This window comes from Ursus americanus, chromosome 4, assembly GCF_024610735.1.
Source record: "Ursus americanus isolate L20-20 chromosome 4, mUrsAme1.1.p, whole genome shotgun sequence".
NCBI classification, from domain to species: domain Eukaryota; kingdom Metazoa; phylum Chordata; class Mammalia; order Carnivora; family Ursidae; genus Ursus; species Ursus americanus.
Window position 1 is genome coordinate 34,359,373 of NC_142130.1, and position 19,026 is coordinate 34,378,398.

At 51.4% G+C, this 19,026-nt stretch overlaps 1 protein-coding gene across 3 annotated transcripts in view; it reads left to right on the plus strand.

The window, feature by feature from the left end:
• Positions 1–19,026, plus strand: part of MYLK (myosin light chain kinase) — a 199,906-nt gene that overhangs the window by 84,073 nt on the left and 96,807 nt on the right. For all 3 annotated transcript variants that reach the window (XM_045812534.2, XM_045812532.2, XM_045812533.2), the window contains exons 4-11: positions 68–116; positions 1,045–1,210; positions 2,171–2,336; positions 4,307–4,325; positions 5,495–6,030; positions 6,551–6,757; positions 10,869–11,003; positions 14,068–14,220. In XM_045812534.2, coding sequence (XP_045668490.2) covers positions 68–116; positions 1,045–1,210; positions 2,171–2,336; positions 4,307–4,325; positions 5,495–6,030; positions 6,551–6,757; positions 10,869–11,003; positions 14,068–14,220 — 1,431 coding nt within the window. The remainder of the gene's footprint in view (positions 1–67; positions 117–1,044; positions 1,211–2,170; positions 2,337–4,306; positions 4,326–5,494; positions 6,031–6,550; positions 6,758–10,868; positions 11,004–14,067; positions 14,221–19,026) is intronic.

Genomic DNA, 19,026 nt, shown 5'->3' on the forward strand with positions numbered 1-19,026 from the left:
TGTTGCTCCGAGTTGGTGGCTCACACCCGACTCTTCAAGCCGCTCTCTCTTTGTTTCCTAATTGCAGGGGGCTTTGTGAAGAAGCATGGTCAGCCCGCTGTTTCCAAACCCTTGGGGTAAGCCATGGGATGCTCAAGCCGGGGTAAGGGCGGGATTGGCTTTTTCTGCTGACCTGACAGAACAGGTCTAGGGCGTAAGTCTTCTTGTGCATCCTGGGTTATAGTAAGACAGCAGGAGCCTACTGGGATGTGATGTGGCTCTGACACAATGCCTCCTGACCTGCTGGCCTGTGTGAAGAGCCCCTTTGACTGGTCCAGCTGCTACATGCTGAGGACGTGTGCTGTGTGCCCATAGTCTGCAGGGATCGCCAACAATCCAGGCAATAGGCAGACTTAAGTAAGCAGACCTAGGAGAGGCAGTCGGTACATGGCACTTCTTATGGAAAGGAGACCTGTATTGGTAAAGGTAAGTAACAGTAGCTGCTGTAACAGGCAAGCCCCCAAATTGCAGTGGTTTAACACGGGGAAGGTTTATTTCTTAACTCAACCAAAGTCAGTTTAGATATTCCTGAACAGGTGGAGAACCTTGCCATCATCATTCAGGGACCCAGTCTCCTTCCATTTTGCAGTTCCATCATATCTTGGCTTTGGAGCCTCTCTTGGATCCTCTGCATCTAGCCAGAGGAGTGGCCAAGAGAGAGTGTGGTGAATCTCACAGGTTTTTATGAGGTTAGCCAAGAGGTGGCATATGTCACTTCTGCTTGTGGTCTGTGGGCCAAAACCCAGGCTTTTGGCCAGAGCTAAGGAGAATTCAGGTATCCTTCCCACAAGGGAGGCTACTATTTGAAGTCTCGCTGCACGTTCAGGAGGTAGAAGAAATGGGTTTTGGTGCCACATACTTTTCCAGAGGGTAGATGAGGAATGCGTCTGAGGCACAGAGTTGGGAAGGCTGCCTTTGCTGGTCTCTGACCCAACTTAAGTGACATGGGTGGGGGCAGAGAGAGAAGATCTGAATTGCTGCTGGACTCTGCTAATTTCTTTCCAGGGACAGACTTGCAGCCCCCGCCGTGGAGACCCGTCCTAGCATCTGGGGAGAGTGCCCACCAAAGTTTGCTACCAAGTTGGGCCGAGTCATAGTCAAAGAAGGACAGATGGGACGGTTTTCCTGCAAGATCACTGGCCGGCCCCAACCACAGGTCACCTGGCTCAAGGTGAGGTTTGATCTGCCCTGAATCTGGCCCAGGCCTGGGGACCCTGGATGTGGAGGGCTAGTCCCTTGGACCAATGGGAGTCTGTCTTTCCAGTCAGTCCCTTCTGTTCCACTGTAGGTGGTTCTCCAGGGTTCTCTGTATGTGTGATAGTCATGCTTGTTCCTGCCCCTATCTGCACACTCTGCCTCTGTAACTCAGCCCACAATGTCCTATAATCCACACACTCCCCAAGCAGCATAAAATTTCTGAGTCAGAACAGACCTGACCATCTCAAGAGAGTGGAATTTGAAGTCATGAGACTAGGTTTCAAGCCACAGCTCCCTCGTTCATAAAACATGTGATGCTGGGCAAGTCATCTTGTCTCTTGGAACACTGGTCTCCTTATCTCTGAGGCAGAGATGATGCCACCTACCTCAAAATACCGTTGGGAGTAGTTCATTTAGGGCCAGGCAGTGTGAAGGCAGAGCAGCAGAGGTGGGGGAGGGGAGCGGCAGCAGCAGGGGGCCTCAGGGCCGGGGTGGGTGTTCAGCAGGGCAGTGAGGAGCTGTAGGGAAAGCTTGGGGTCTAGGCCTGTGGGAGTAGCTTTCTTACGGATGGGAGTCCTGGATCAAAATGAGTGAGGGGACACCTTTTCCCTATTTCCGAATTCTCCTGGGAAAAGAGTAAAGGAGAGGAAAACAAAGCAGAGGTAAAGTGAGGAATGTAGGATCCCCATTTCAAACTAGCGCTCCCCTGAAACAAGTTCATACACTTGCTCTAAACTGGACCTGATGCCACACTACACCCACGGACCTGGAGTCAGAGCCCTTGGATTGTCCATTGACTGCTCTCTGAGCACGTTCACAGAGCCGAGAGCAGAGGGTTCTGTCGCTCAGGACTGCTGTCCGTCCCAGCCAGGCTTGGATAGTGCCAAAAGGTAAGCAGGTTTCTCTGACCCAGCTACCCTCTTGCCGTCCACAGGGAGAGGTTCCCCTGCAGCCAAGTGCCCGTGTCTCTATGTCCGAGAAGAATGGGGTACAAGTTCTGGAAATCCACGAGGTCAGCCTCGATGATGTGGGAATATACACGTGCCTGGTGGTGAATGGGTCGGGGAAGGCCTCCATGTCGGCCGAGCTTTCTATCCAAGGTATCAAGTGGTGGGAGGGCTCGTATGGAACACCCCCTGCCTGGTGTCTGTACCCCGCTAGGGGAGCTGCGGTTCATTACAGATCTGTGTTACACTGACCCACCCACCTCCCCATGCATTCCCCCAGGAGCTGTGCCCCACACCTGTGTCTCCAGCCTTTTCTTCTTGCTCGCATTCTTTTTTGTATCTCTAATTGCCATCAGAAGAATGGACGTTGCTAATGCCTTGCCATCACCCCAAATTTAACCTGCCTCAGAATAATTTTTTTAAAGATTTTATTTATTTGAGAGAGAGAGAGAGAGAGCGCATGAGTGGGAAGGGGGAGAGGGGCAATGGGAGAGGGAGAAGCAGACTCCCTGCTGAGCAGGGAGCCCAACTCGGGACTCGATCCCAGGACCCTAGGGTCATGACCTGAGCCAAAGGCAGATGCTTAATCAACTGAGCCACCCAGGTGCCCTTAACCTGCCTAAAACTTAACTCATCATCCACTCTGTCCTTCACATCAGGTGTTCCCTCAGCTTAACTTGACGCAGACAACTCTTTCTACCCTAGGATTCTGCTTTTCCTCCTCACCTGGACTGGTCATTTCAGCATTTCCTTTGACCCTGTCTCCTCCTTGCTGTAGGCATCAGCCGCTGTCAGTTCTTCCCTGGAAATCTCTTTGAATCTGTCTCCTCTTTATCTTCCCCTTGGTTTTGCCAAGTCCAGCCTGTGGAAGCGGGAGTGTGGGTGGGAAAGGGGATTGACATCACTCCACCGAACGGGAACCTTGAGCAAGGTGGGATTTGGAGAATCAGGGAGGGAAACAACATTCATGCTCCTCCCCCTTTCTTACCCTCTTTTCTTCTGTGATTTTTCTCTTCCACATTCCCTTCCTTTCTCAGAAACTACTCCTCCTTGCTCCCTTTACCATTGTTGGCTGGAGTGTTTTTCATAACCCACAGAAAGAAATTTATTCTGTGTTGTGACACAGGACACATATATGTATATAAAGATATTTAACGGAAAAAGTTTCAGGAAGCAGTCCTGAGTTGCACGACACATAGTACGTGTGCTGGCATTCTCCATTCCATTCTACAACATCAAAAGTCCTGGTCTTGACCGAAGAATTAGACTTCACAGCTCACCATAGGATTGGATCCTCTGTTAGGCATTGAGAAGAGTGATTCAGCCACTCGCCTTATTTGCCCTAGCCTTGAATTAAAGAACTGCTCCCTTCTCAAGTACTTAATGACAAAATGATATGTTGCCTGGGATGTGTTTTAAAATACTCCCAGAAGAAGCTCCTCTGAAAACCAAAACAAAAAGGAATAGAAAAGTTGGTGTTATTTCCTTAATCTGAATGATGGCTTTCAGAGTTTGTTATATCCTCTCTACTATTGTATATTTTGAAATTTTCCATAATAAAATTTTTAAAAACAATGTGGCAGGAAAAAAAAATATATATATATATAGTATGTTTTTTTCTTTGAAGAACTGGATAAAATTATACTTCCCCTGTACATTTTTAAAGGAGGTATTTGTCAAGCTGATCATTTGGGGAGGTTTGTTTTTGAGGGCCACATGTAAGTTAAACTGTTTGGGTTTGAAATTTTCAGATGTTTATTCCGGTTTGTCCCTCCATTGGTTTCCTTCTGTGGCTAGCGAACAGGACAGGTCCCATGGCACAGGGTAGCGTTGCCGAGGCTTCCAGAGAAGGCCCAGGGCCAGAGGCCTGGACAGTGTCTCAGCGTGGGTTCCGAGGAGCTCATCAGATGAACCCAAGCAGTTCAGGACCAGGGACGCAGAAGGAGGGAGGGAGGGAAGGAGGGAAGAAGGGAGGGAGAGAGGGGGGAGCATAGGCGGGGGGCCCAGTGAAAGCAGGGGAGGTGAACACTCTATAAGAAATGAAAACCAGTGCTGTCTTATCACTGTCTCCTCTTGGTACATAAAATAGTCCATTAACAGTTTCCCCTTCTCCCTTTTTCCAGGTTTGGACAATGCCAATCGGTACGTCTAGGTTTTATAATCACTCTTTCCATCTTGAGATGCCCTGCAAGAAAAGACAGGTTGTATGGAGAAATGCCCCGAATATCCGAGTTGTCGTGTAGGAGGGAGAACTGACCGTTGGGGCCATTGTTAGGTTTCGGTTTGTTCTCCTATGGCAGTATGCCACACAGGCTCTGGAGCAGGCTCGCCAGCGTAGCAAGACTCTCGAAGACACAGTGCCGTCGTCTTTCTCCGCGTCTGGGCAGTCGCAGTTAGTTGTCACTAGGAAGGGCACTGACTAGGGAGCCTGACGCGTGCCAGGCAGGATCCGCTCACCCACGTAGCATGTCTTCCTCAGAAGCTTCCTTTCCCGTGCATGAGGCCTGGAGCTAGACACCGGCTCTGCAGGGTGGGCAGACATCTGGGGGAGGGAAAGGGCTTTAAACAGCTGCGCGAAGCCACAGTTACAAGCTGGGGCGCGTCCGAGGCAGAGGAACGAGCCTCGCTAATTCAGGTTAGAGGGTCAGAGAACCTTCCTGGACACTTGATGTTTGCACTCAGGTCCTTGAAGGGGAATATTAGCCAGGTGAAGAAAAGCGTGGGGAGAGTGTTCCGAGCAGGGCCATAGCATGCGTGAAAGTGGGGAGATGAGAGAGGTGAGCCCCGGGGGACCCAGAACACCGCTGTGGCCGCAGCCTGGCAGGCGCGGAGACAGTCTTGAGAGGCCCAAGAGGCAGCGGGAACAGCTCACCTAGGGCGTCCTTGCGGGCCACGTGGAGAAGCTCGGGTTTTACTCTTGGTGCAGTGAAGATGGGCTGTGCTTGCCGTGCAGACGGTGGCTCGGAGAGGGCCAGCGGGGACGAGGGGGAGGCGGTTGCGTGGGTGAACTGGGTGGGGAGAGCAATGGGAGGGGAGAATAAAGGCAGATTGGATAAATGCAGATAGAACAGGCTCTGGGTTGGGATGAGGGGCAAGGAAGCGTCAGGAATGGCTGCTTGCCCTCTGCCCTGGGAAGCTGAGAAGGCTGCAGAGAGAGACTTTCGCTCACACCCTGTCTTCATTTGTGGGCTTTTGTGATCCCTGGAATCTGTGCTTGTGATGATTAATGCTTATGAGTAACCAGATAACCATTCTATTTCTCTTTCTTCGTCCCTGTTGCCGCCCCATCCCCACCAACCACCACCATACAGGCCATTGGTGAGAGGAACAAAGGCGGCCAATTCAGATACCAGGAAGGAAGTGACCAATGGAACCGCACTGGGGCCGAAACTGGACAGCCTGGAGTCTGCCGCCGAGAGAAGGAACTGCTCGGGCACCCAGAGAGGGGGCTCCCCGACCCGGGCCCCAAGTAGCCAGCCTCAGCCCCTGAGGGAGTCCCAGCCGGAGCCGTCCGGGGACCCACCCAGAAAGGGCCTGAGGAGCCCCGTCCTACAGAAGACTTCCAGCACCATCACCCTACAGGCTGCAAAAGTCCAGCCAGAACCAAGAGCACCAGTGTCGGGCACTCTCTCATGTTCCGGAGAAGAGAAGGAGAGGCCCGCTGTGTCTCCCCCAGCCACCCTCCCCACCAAGCAGTCTGGCCTGGGAAGCCAGGAGGTGGTGAGCAAGGTTGCTACCAGGAAAATCCCCATGGAGAGCCAGAGGGATTCCACCTTCCCCAAATTTGAGAGCAAGCCCCAAAGCCAGGAAGTCATTGAAGATCAGACAGTCAAGTTCAGATGCCAGGGTGAGTAGAGCTAAAGAAAGTCACTGTCCCACCCCACCCCACCAGTGTAGCCCCTGGTGGCCACTCCCTCCGTCAGTACAATGGTATCCACCCAGCCCACCCCGGAAGCCACCTTCTAGGAAAGACTCGGTCTAGTAACGTGCCTTGTTCTGGAGAAACACTCAGCAGTGGTCTGTTGCTCGTCGTTGGATTTGGCATTGACCCCGTATCCTACGGCTTACTACCCTAGACGGGAAAACCCATCATCACCATCACCATCCAAAGATAAGCCACAGGGACTCTTGCTCTTTTCTCCCTTCTGCTGGCTTTGGCTGATCTGGAGACCTGTGTCCCTCCTCCCCATAACCTGCCTCTATCTTGAGGTGTTTACTCGCACACAGTGCAGGGTGAGGGGTCAGAGAGCCTATTTTGCAGGAGGGCACCTCAAACCAGAGCAGGCTTCTCCCTCGGGTCCAGCCCCCCGCCTGCCCCACAGCCCAGTGCACTCTCGGGGCCTCATGTCCTTCACCTGGCCCTGTAGTTTCAGGGACCCCAAAGCCTGAAGTGACCTGGCTCCTGGAAGGTGCCCCCGTGAGGAGACGAGAAGGCGTGGTTGAGGTTTATGACGAAGGCGGATGCCACTACCTCTGCCTGCTGAGAGCGCGGGCCAGGGACGGTGGGAGCTACAGCTGCACAGCCTCCAATGTCCGAGGCCAGGTGTCCTGCAGTTGGACCCTCCTGGTGAAACGTGAGTACGCTCCTCCCGCCATCCTGGGTTCTCTGTGGGGGCCATCCATGGGACGCCTGCTACCCTGGAGTATCACCTCCTGCTACCCCCGTGCAGGGTGTACATCCCCACCCACATGCCAAGGCCAAAGTCACTGCTCCGGGGCAAATGCCTCCCGATGAGGAGTTTGCACCAGAGTCACCTCAGGATAAGCGTGCCCACCCCCATGCCCAGCCCTGCCGAGAGCTCCCTTTTCTGGGTTCCTCAGCTGTCCAAGGAGTGCCATGACTCACTTCTGTAACCACAGAGAACCAAACATTCACTAAATATACGCATTTAGAGTCAGATGAGATGATGTGGGATCCCGCATCTTTTATGTTTATTGTAATATCTGTTTATAAAAGTTGTGCCTGTTCATTGTGGGGGATTTAAACACAATATAGCTTTATGACTCAGAAGTAAATGATATTTTAATGTTTTTACAACAAAATCGACATTGTGCTGTTTGTATAATGCTTTCTGTGCTAATTTGCTCATGTTACGTAAGCATCGTTCTATACGATTTCTTTCTATATTATTTAGTATTATTCAAAAACATGAGTTTAATGGCCATGTAATATTTCATAGAGTAGTATATATCTGATTATGCTTGGTCTTACTGTCAAATATTTAGATTGTTTCCATTTTATCACTATTGTAACAAAACTGTGATAAATATCTTTGTACCCATCTATCTCTCTACAAAATTTCCTCCTTAATTTAAATGCTATTTAGGGACCTTTGAGCCAATGAGGAACATATTAAACCACAGGGGTAGAGTCAGCAAATTTCAGGCTTTTAGAAGTTCAGTGGACAAATAACCTTTGCCTATTTTTTTCAACGAATAAATTGCAAGAAAAAGAGGAAGAGAAGGACAACCTATAGGAAACTTAGATGAAAAGATACGTAAGAGACATCAATAATTGCAATCCATGGACTTTGTGTGGCTCCTGACTGAGACACCTTTAAAAAAAATTTTTTTTAATGAGAACACCAGGAAAATTGGAGCATTCACAAGATACTTGATATAAAAGAATTAATGCTGGTGGTACACTATTTTTAATATACGATGGTGGTCTTTTGGTTAGTTTTTTTAAGTCTTTGTATTTTAGAGATATAAACTGAGTTATTTGCTGGTGAAATGATATGATATTTGCTTCAGAAATAATCCACGTGTAGTGGGAGCTGGTGGGGGTACAAATGAAATGGGGTCGGCCGTGAGCTGATACTTAACTAAATTTGAGACACAGTATGTGATAATCCACGGTACTGCTCTCTTTCCTAGTGTGTGTATTTGAAATTTGCCGTAATAAACGTTTCCAAAAAAAGAAAGGGAAAGAAAAGAACTTAGTGGTTCATCCGTACAGTAGGATTCCATGCAGCCAATAAAACAAATATGGCTGACCTGCCAACTCTGATGGTGAAACATGTCCAAGATACTAGTAAGGGAGAAGAGCCACATGCAGAGCTGTGGGTATCATATGCTATTTGCATAAAAGGAGAAGAATCTATGTAGATGCGGGCAAACAGATGCTTATGTGCTTATGTGTGCCTAAAACATTTCTGGAAGGGTCCACAAGTCGCCTCAAGGAAAGGAAACTGGGGATGCTTAGGAAGGGGTGAGGGGTAGTCTTACTTCTTGCTGCATGCATACTGGTGATTTACTTCTTAATTGGGATTTTCACTATGGTCATGAATTTCTTTGTAAGAAATAGTGTCCATTCCATTGGGAGGTGGGAGTGTCTGTAGAGTTCACGAGTCCAAGAGCCCGAGCCTTGTCATCCCAGGCTCTGTGCAGGGGATGGACACATGGCATCATGTCCACCAAAGGTTGAAACAGACTTTTATTGGAGTGGTCGCTGTTATTATTAAATGGAAGCTGTGCATCGAGACTTATTTGCAGCAAGTTGGGGGTGAAAGAGAATATGGTCTTCCAAGCTCCCACAGAGCTGGGGCAAACAGGGTGGGAATTAAGCACGCCGCCAAGCCGGCTCTTCTTACCGACGGGCAGCTGTTCGTTTTTGAATGCATGCTCTTCAGAATGTCGTAAGCCTTTGGTTAATTTCCACAGTTCGGAACAAGTTGATTTTGACTGTGTTTGCCACTTATTGCTTGTATGGGGGAGTGCATTCTCAGAAGCCCTTACTTTGCCGTTGCAAAAGTTCATCCGGGCTCCCTCTCCCCTTGGAAACACTGACTGTCTGAAACCTTTCCGGATGACTTCACCAAGACGCAGGTCACCTGATGCGTGTCCTTTCAGCTTCTCCTGCAACACCTTTCTCTCTTTTTCCTTGCTATGACACAAAACTGTGTCTATCTCCCTATCTTCCCCTCTCCACAAAGATCTTATTTAATGATGATTCACGCTCCCACCATTTCTTCAACCTGTCCCCCTGCCCATAAGCAGAGGCCCCTTTCTTCTCCCTACAGCCATGCTCTGGGGAAAAAGGAAAGAAAATCTTCCTTTTGCTCAGTGGCCCCTTAAGCTCCCACCCTATCTCTCCACTGTCTTTTGCCCCCAGACTCGCTGCAGGTCTAGTCTCAATGCCCAGTGTCCATTCGATGGTAACAGCTAACACTCCACAAAAGTGTGCTCAGTGTGTCAGGCGTGCTCAATGTGTCAGGCTTTGTGCTACATGCTTTATCCCTATTGGGCCATTTAGTTATCCCAATGTCTGAGGAGATCGTTGTAGTCACACCCATTTTCCAGATGAGAATACTGAGCTGTGGTGAAGTTAAATGACGTGTCCAAGGTCACATGCCTTGTAAAAGATAGCATGTTTCTAACCCATGTTGGTTTGACACGGAAGTCCGTATTTTTTCAACGGCTCCCAGAGGCATTTCCCTGTGAAGGAATGTGACACCGGCTGGGAAGAGGGATAGAGGTGCCTTCCCACACCTCTTGAGGTAATCTGTCCATCCCTTCCTTCAGCGCCAGTCCCAATCAGATGCACCATCGTTCTGACTTAGCTGCTGTCCCGCGGCCGGCCGACTCTCCCCTTAGGGGAGCTCTCGTGGAGGAGGAAGTGAGGGTGCCAAGTCAGAGAGCCAGGGGTGAAGCCTGCCCTTGCCGTTGGGCTGGACTCTGAGAAATTACTCACCTGGCCTATAAAATGAGCTGAAGAAAGCGACCTCATGGCACCGTCACAGTCACATCTGGGAAAGTACCTGGCACATAGGAAGCCCTCACGTACCAGTTTTTGTCCTTAAACCCCTGCAGTATGATAACGGCTTACCCCTCACCACGGCATGGAATAGCTTCTCCTGAAAGGCACTGCTGAGGCCTCTTCTAATCACCAGATCCCTTCCCCTTTGTCGGCTGTCAGCCACCTTGACATTTCTGCATCATGTTCTGCTCGTGGAAGAGATGATCTATCCCTATTGCTCTTAGTTAAGCCCCCCCCCCCCCCGCCATCTACAAAATGCTCCCCCAGTCCACCAGTTAGAGGGCTTCTGGAAAGTTCAGCTCAGTGGTTCTCAACAAAACTATGCATCAGAATCCTGAGGGAACTTCGTAATGCCTAGTCCCAGGCCCCCAGCAGTCCTGAGCCATTGGCCTTGGAAAACTAGGTCACATATGAGTCTTTATCATTTGATCCAGTCCTGGAATTGGAAAAAATAACAATTTAAAATTGAAAGGTCCTCACCAGTGGGCATGTTGTCTCTACAAGTACAAAGATACTCTCAAGGTTGTGCAGGTCCGACAGGGTGTTAAAGGAAAGAAGGGGCCCCGGGAAGTAAAGGGGGCCTCAAAAGCAGGGAAGGAGCTCTGCGGATGCTCCGGGACAGCAGACACGCTGGGATCGGAGGCGCCTGAGTCCCAGAGGAGAGGGGGCAGGCCCATGTCCTGAGCACTCCCTGGCCTGGGCTGTTCCATGACCGGGAATAAGCCCCTGCTGGTTTCTCGGCCCAGGCCCCAGGTCTCCACACCTGTGGTGCTGCCTGCCTCCAAGTGTGATTAGAGGTTAAGGCCAAGCCAGGCTCCTGGGGAACCGTGGGTGCACCTGTCCGCGAGGCTCGGGGTGACTGTGGTGCTTCAGCAGAGCACGCCAGCTGCGGTCTGAGATGGCCTGTCTGTTCTCTGCCCTTGCAGGGCCGGCCGTGATGGAGGTGGCGCCCTCATTCTCCAGGGTCCTGAAGGACTGCACGGTCATTGAGGGCCAGGACTTTGTGCTGCAGTGCTCAGTGCAGGGGACCCCAGTCCCCCAAATCACTTGGCTGCTCAACGGTGAGTTCCCTCTGCCCCAGCCCCCCGGGCCTTCTGGCCTCGCCTGCATTCTCACTTGGCTTGCTCCGTTTATTACTCAGAACCATACAGGGTCCAGAGAGCTCGTGGAGTCTGCTGTTGCCGGGCTGGGGACACTGGGCAAGTTACCGTTCCTATCTGAGCCTGGAGCTCCTGCAACACATGCATAACATCAGCTTCCTCCCGGGGTGGTGGCTGTGAAGTAATTTAGATCCTTTATACAGAACAGCTGATGCACATGGGTGCACAAGCCATTGGGTTCCATTATGTGGCCAGGCTCATTGTAGGCCCTCGGTAAATATTTGCTGAGTCAATAAATGAACAAATTAACAAATTAGTGAACGATACTAGAAGTTACTCATGGAAGCTCACCTTTTATTTAGTGGCAGTTGGTTTTGGAATGCGTAGACCGGTAATTCTTTTTAATGTTATAGTCCTATAGAGACATGCCAACTTTTTTTTTTTTTTGTCAAGTAAGGTCTTTTGAAAAAATTAGTTATCATATATTATCACTTTTCTCTTGGTAAAAAAGCCTTTCAATTCCAGAAGTATGGGAGAACTCTAATTTTAGAACCGAGGACAGTCCATCAAATTGATGACATTGAGCAGGGTCTGTTTTGGGAACCCCTGCTTTGGGGATCCACAGGGAGGATGAAAGAGGAGCTGCCAGTCAGGAGACAAGGGCTCTTAGCCTTCTCTGCCCTCTCGGGGTTGGGGGACCTTGGACACCCCCCCTTCACCTCTCTGGGTGTCAGCTTCTTTATGGATGAGGAAATGGGCTGGAACAGACTTGGGACCTCAGCCAGCTCTCAGGGCTGACAGAATAGGCTCCTTAAGGAACAGCGGCACGTGTCACCTATGCACCAAATACCCTCCAGCCATTTCTACACTATTGACGTGTTACTTGTGAACCTTCCTAGTTGGTGTAGTTTGCTTAGGCTTTGCTAGAGATTATCTCTAGTCAGTGAGAAAAGGTGCATATGGTCTTCCTATGTGTCATTTTCTTGGGCAAATAAGTGACAGTTGAGGTCACCCTTCCCTCCACCCCTCGCTATGGGCAGAGCTTCTGTCGGATCCCGTGACTGACTACAAAGAGGCAGCCTTCTTGCAGCTGGAACAGAACACAGATGTTAAAGACTAGTAATGGATCTGAGTAAGAGAGTTTCACTTCCGTCTGGCTCAGAGTCCAGACCAGAGGTCAAGAAACATTTTCCGTAACGGCCAGATAGTAAATATTTTCAGCTTTACTGGCCATACAGTCTTTGTCACAATTACTCAGCTCTGCTGTTGTGGTAGCACAAAAGCAGCCAGAGACAATATGTAGATGAATAAGTGTGGCAGTGTTGCAATAAAACTTTATTTATGGACACTGAAATGTGAATTTTGTACAATGTTCACAGATCAGGAAATAGTTTCCCTTTGATTTTTTTCAACGATTTAAAATCTGTAACAACCATTCTTACCTTTCAGGCTGTACAAAAGCAGGCTGCAGGTCAGATTTGGCCCATGAGCAGTAGTTATGCTGACCCCTGGTCTACACCACTCTGAACTGGGAAAAGCAACCCCACCTTTTTAGTCTTGGTCAATCTTGGCATTTCCTCACTGTTACCACTAGAGGGCGATCGTGCTCAAGTTCCCTTGGCTGCTAACCCTCTGGTCTTAACCAGTTTCCCGGCTGGAAGAGTTCCATGTCTCCCAATTCTGAGTGCCCTGAGCCAACAACTCCTTTTTGGGGCCACCATTCTATCCCATGTGTGTAGGGGCAAAGTGAGTTATGCTTCAGTAACAAAAGAGGTCTCAAACACTGTTGGCACATTTCGACAGCAGAGGCACTTCGATGGCATCATGGAATGTACTGGTATTCTCAAGGAAGAGAGGTTTTAGAGTGTCGTTTTTCACAAAAAGCGAAGCTTAGTGTTCAGTGCTCTCAGTAGCCCAGTCCTGGCCCCTGCCTCTCCCAGCACCCAGCCCCACCTTTACGAAGTGCTGTAGGTCGGGCAGATCTCTTCCCTCCCGCCCTATGGCGTGCTTGCTTGGCAGTCTCTGCAGACTGTCAGGGAGACACGAGGTGTTGCTATGTGCAGAAGAAAACATTGCATTGCAGGGAGACGACTGCTTTCTGTACTTTCTCCTTCCCTCCCACTGCCCACCCCCAATTTTATGAAGTGCAAACCAGGACCCCGGGGCCTGACAAGGGAAGAAACTGACAGTTGCTTCCTATATGGTGAGCAGACACATTCCTGTTCTGAGGCCAGAATCTTCAGTAATGAGATTTTTTTTTTCCCCTGGAAATGAGAGCTCACATCCTGGAATGATAAAGTCCCGGGAACATATAGCATTAAGGAAACCACTGAAGTTCATTGCATGAACTTCTATCTCCATGGAGGACTTTATGTGACCTGAATAAAGAGCCTCTCATGTCAAGGACTCTGGGAAGAAGGGCCAGAGTCGTTTTTAGTTTCCCATATTTATCTTTTCCCTGAACCCTAATATGCACCGAACTGCACCTAATTGCAGCCTCAGCTTGAGGTCACACACTTGTTTTCTGATAAATATCTGCAATGGGAAATGGAATCATTATTTCTGGAGACGTCTAAAAGGAGCCAGGAGCCTCCTGTTGTCTGGGTGAGGCCTGTTGTGCCTGAGGCTGGGCTGTGGGCCAGGTGACCCTGTAAGATTCTTTCCAGGCTCAGAATTCTGTGAAGTCCAGGCTGTGGATGTGGGGACTGTTCCTTTAAACAAATGCACAGAACTATGCCCCCTTCCCTTCTGCATTCGAAATGCTTCCAGAATCTCTCCCCACAGTCCTTCCAGCCCCAGCCTTGCTCCTGTACCCCAACAATCACGGCCTCTCCTTCATCTCCCTCCCTCACACCTGCTTTCCTCTCCACCTGCAAACCTCTGTCCAGCTGGCTAGGGGAGGGCCTGACATGTCATCAGCCCGCCGTGGATCTGAGCAAGCCTGGTGACATGACAGCAGCAGCAACCCCCCCCCCCCCACTTGGGGAGCCCCTTGGCCTGAGCCTTCCTATGCTTCCCTCCACAGAGCAGCCCATCCAGTACGCTCACTCCTCCTGCGAGGCTGGTGTGGCCGAGCTGCACATCCAGGACGCCCTGCCGGAAGATGACGGCACCTACACCTGTCTGGCCAAGAACACCGTGGGGCAGGTGTCCTGCAGCGCCCGGGTCACTGTCCATGGTAGGAGCCTCTGGGCACCTCTCTAGAAGCACCTTTGCTGCAGACACCTGCTTTGGAGAAAGAGCACAGTGCACCTGAAGGCAGGCAGGTGGAGGAACTGGCCTCTAGAGGTCCACAGTGACAAGGGGCTGCCATGGCAGATGACTAGGCAAAGGCCTGTTTCCCACCCCCTCACCCCGTCGGGGCTGAGGGAAGATGTGGGGGAAAGAGGCTCAGGAAGCTCCCAGTGTGGTAGGAAGAAGTCCTCGCACATGCAAGATGCCCCAGGAGGACTCACACACCCCCTTAGGACTTAGGGGACGCACAAATGTCACCTCCCGCGCTGGGGGCTTCGAGAGGGTACCAGGTTAGTTCCCCTTTTCCTTCTGACCCTGCCCCTCCCCACCAGTCTGGGCTGGTTGTCGTACATCAGCAGCCTGGCGTCCAGTAATCTGATTATCGTGCTCATCCATTGAGCCGCGCCAAGCCCTTCGTCCCAGGAAGCTACAGGGGCGTCACGGCACTCGAGACAGAGCCGTCTGGGCTGTGGGATCAGCGGGCATGGTGACAGTGCCCAGGGAATGCTTCCTGGGGCCAGGGTGTCCAGGTAAGCCTGCCTCCCCACCCTCCCCCAGGCCTGGCCCCCGCTCCTGTGTGTGCCTGGGGCCGGGAGCTCGGACGGGTGTGCTGTGCTCTGCTTTCCCAGCACGCTGGCAGGAGACCACGTCTCTTCCCTCTTTCCCCCAGGGTTCAGGTCTCATGGGGAGAGTCCCCCTATAACGTGGGCAGCTGCCTTCTGGGAGGCCGCAGGACCTGGTTTCACTGGAAAGGGCAAGGGGAAAAATCACGTGTTGGTTACTTCGTTAAGTACTTTCTCATTTAGACTTCAGCAGCCCTGGGGAGGGCTGTGCTCTCCCTGTTTTTTACACAGAAGGGTCTGGAGGTCTCAGAAAGCTTACGCAACTTGCCTAAGCACACAAGCTGGTAAGTCAGACTGGTCTTTCAGACCTAGATCCTTGTGACTCCAAGCCTGTGCTCATTCCTATGCCCTGCCCTTTTCCAGAGTGTGCATCCACTGGCCCAAAGGGACAGCCTGGGCCCTGTAGGCCGGGCAGTGTCGCCCCTGAAGGATTAAGGGGCTTGTGCTGACGCAGGCTCTGTGAGGCTCTCTGCCGAGAAGGGGCACACTCCTGGGCCTCCCCAGTTTCTCTGAAGTGCTCTGGCATGGAGTCGTCAACTGGCCACCACTTCCTTCCAGGAAGCCATTCACACCCAGGTGGAAGCTTGCCTCTGCCTGCCCCCCCCCCAAGGAATCTCTCAGCCAGAATTCTGGCTGACATATCTATCCGCTTCGTCCTCACAGATCTCCCCTCATGGCTCATTGAGGGGCCTCAGGAAATCTTGATAATGAAACAAGAAGAGATCTGAGCTTCATCTTTTTGGGCCAGGGGAGCAGCCCTCACCTTCCCAACAGGGGGCTGTCCTTGGAGGTCCAGGTAGCCTCTCCAAAAGCCTCTCCAGAGCCTAGTAACGGGCAAGGGGCCAGAGTGACATGTGACGAGTCTATTGCCCAAGACTCTCCCTGCTAGCTTCAGCCAGTGGCCCTGCTAATCCAGTGCCTGTCCCCACTTGCCTGGGTTTAGATTGGATTAAAGAGACCAGCTGAGCTGATAGGCCCTCCGGAGGTGGGGGTCCCCAGATGAAGGATCAGGGAGTCTTTGGGGCCATCCTCCTTGTCCCCAGGTGTGTGGGAGGAGTGGGCCTGGGTGACTGCCCATCCAAGTGTGTTTTAAAGCAGAAACAGGTCCCCAGCAGTCACTCTGCCAGAGCCTTTTGGCTTTTCTCTGGGAGCAGCCCTGTGTGAGTGAGAACTGCCTCCCGGTGTGGGGATTTGCTGGCCTGTGAAGGCCAAACAGAGGCTCAGACACCATAAATGGTGAAGCAGGCTCAGAGACGCGGCCAGGCGCGCGGGCCGCAGGGCTGGGCTGTCTGCACAGGAGCGAGGCGGGCTGAGCCTGGCGCAGTGACACCCCTGGCTCCCTGCCCCCAGGCGCTCGGGCAGCTCAGGGCCACGTCCTGCACTGTCCTCAGCCTTGGAGTTTTTCTTACTTTATTGGCAGCTCCTGGGGCTCCAGGTCTCTGGGGGCGGCTGAGGAGACAGGGAGGCGTGGGGGAGGGAGGGAGGCATTTGTTCCTACTGTACCCAGCATGGTTCTGGCCCCTGCTTAGCTGCCCAAGGCCTGGCCCTTCTGTTAACCCTCAGGGTGGCACCAGCCACAGTCTCATCGTGGCCGTGGAGCAGACTGGCCGAGAGCGAATCTGGCTGCACCACTCGCTCACCTGGACACGGGGGTGCCATTCGCCCCTCTTCTGTGCAGTGGGGACACTGATAGTCCCAGTCCCAGTACTGAGGATTAAGTTCATGAATACACGTGATGTCCTTAGAACAGAGGAAGGGCTCCGTGTGTGCTCTTGTGATGACTGTCCAACGGACCCCCCCCACTTTTACACAAGGTAAAATCGTTCAAAATGCCAAGTCTAAGCGGTTTTACCAAAGGACCAACTTTGCCACAGTGGGTGGGCGGGTGTCTGTCCATCTGTGTGCCTGTTCATTTGTTGTTAGTAAGGGGCAAGAATCCCAGAGTCCTAGAGGGAGGGAGGCGCCCGGCAGACACTAGAGCCAGAGGACGACCCCATTCTAGGGGCTCCAGCCACGAGAGGGCGCCCTTCAGCAGGGCGCCCCGGCTGTCGGCTTTCCCCGGAGGGGCGGTTTCCAGGGCGGCGGTGCTGCAGGCACGCGAGGCGGAGAATCCCGCGGTGCCCCACGCAACGCCAGGTGTGGGCGCTCTTTCTCACCTCGTTAGCCTTCTGCCAGGGTTTTGCAATAATCCAGAAATCGCTGGCCCAGTACTCTGACCTGACTTCTGCGGCCACTTAACCCCGCTTTCTCTGCCTCCTCTCCTCAGCAACCCCTTTCTCCAAAATCTGCCTCTCTCCGGAACAAATGTCATTTCCTTTAGGAAGCCCTCCCCGGGAACCTCCCTTATCATTGTGCTTATTTGCCAACAAATCTGTAGTGAGGCCCTGCTTTGGGCCAGACGTCATTCTGGGGAGGCCGCAGTGAGCAGGACAGGCAAGCTCTGCGTTCTGATGGGGAGACACGCAATAATCAGCACCTAGTTTGATCAAAAACTGACCGAGAAAGGTGGAAGGGATCCTTCTGGAGGATGGGTGAGGACATCGGGTGGTGAAGGAAGGCTCCAGGTGGAGGCGACTTTTGAGCAGAGACTTCAGTGAGCTGGAGAGAGAGTCCTCCAGGCAGGCGGGGCAGCAGGGGCAAAGGCCCTAAAATTGGGAGCAAGGTCAGCGAGCCTATTCGAGGAACAGCGAGATAACCAGGGTGGCTGGAGCGAGGCGAGACGGTGTTCAGAGAGAGAGGCAGGGGCACCTCATGCAAAGCCTCTAGGGGCAAGGAGCAAGCATTTTACTCTAACTGTGGGATTTTACTCTAATTGCTTAATTGTCTTCCCTGCCAGACTGTATGCTCCCTGAAGGCAGGGACTGTGTCTTAGTCATTATCGCACGTGGCTCAGGGCCTGCTGTGTGAGCAGGTGTTCAGGGAATGGATGGAAGCACACGGCGATAGGTGGTCTCCCCAGACGTGTGGCAGGGCGTCCCTCCAGCTCCTGACTTCCCCGGGGGGCTCAGTTGGAGTGTGTAAGAAACCCACCAGCTAGCTCTCAAGAGTCCCTCAACAAATATTCCTTCCGTCCTCCTCCCACCCCAGGGTAAAAAAAATGCCCCATAGTTAACCGGGCAATGAAATCCTTCCCCCACCAACCCAACCCAAGATGGAGACTAAAGGGTGATTAATCCAAATTCCTGCAGAGCCCAGGAAGATCGGAGGGAGAGTAAATATTTCAGTGTATTTGGACTGAGTCATTGGGGTGGGGGGGGAGACTTCCTCAGGCGAGAATACTTTAATTTATCTCCCCCTGGAGTATCTTTGTCAAGGCTGAAATTCTTAAGTGACTAGATTTACTAACTTGCTAACTGTGTCCATTTTGACTTTAGTGTCTCAGCCTAATGGTGTTTATTTAACTGAAGGCTTGTTGGGCCTCTTAGAGGCACCTAAGGACATAAAAGGGTCTGGAAATGTTTTAAGAAACTGATGTCTAGAGTAAAAAAATGAAACTTAGCGCATCAGTAGAAGCCCGGTTCACTCTCAGGTTGGTGACACGTGCTTGGTGGGGCAGCTCAGAGCCCTGATGGCCTCCCACCCCCACCTCTCTCCCAAGTTATGCTTGTACTTTGGATGCTGTATAATCTGTCTGGTGGTGTGAGGTACGCACTCTCCCCTCAATAAGCTTACGAGCACTGAAAACATTTCTAATACTTATGTTAGCTGAAGAGAAATGTATTGAAGAAAGATAAACATTGGTTTTAATTCTTTTTTGTGTTGTGTTTTAAGACCCTTAGCCCATCCACCGCATCTGTCCAAAAGTCTTTTAAGTTCTAAGAAGGCAAGCAGATAAATGTTGAATTATTTTATAACCAATATTCTAGTTTTATATGGTTTGAATACAACAGAAACCGCGTTCTGCACCACGTGAGTTCTCCGTGTCACAGAAAGACTTCTGAATATATGTTTGTACTTGTGTGTCCCTGTCATCGAACTGGAGCCTTGTTTTACTAATTGGACAATTAGAGATGCAGAACTGTGTAGTTCTCCAGCCCACTGTTGGCCATATCTGTCATTACTTGCTTGGAGTCCTTGGTCAAGAATGCTATCCAGAATTACAGCCTTGTGTCCCTAAGAGCAAAATG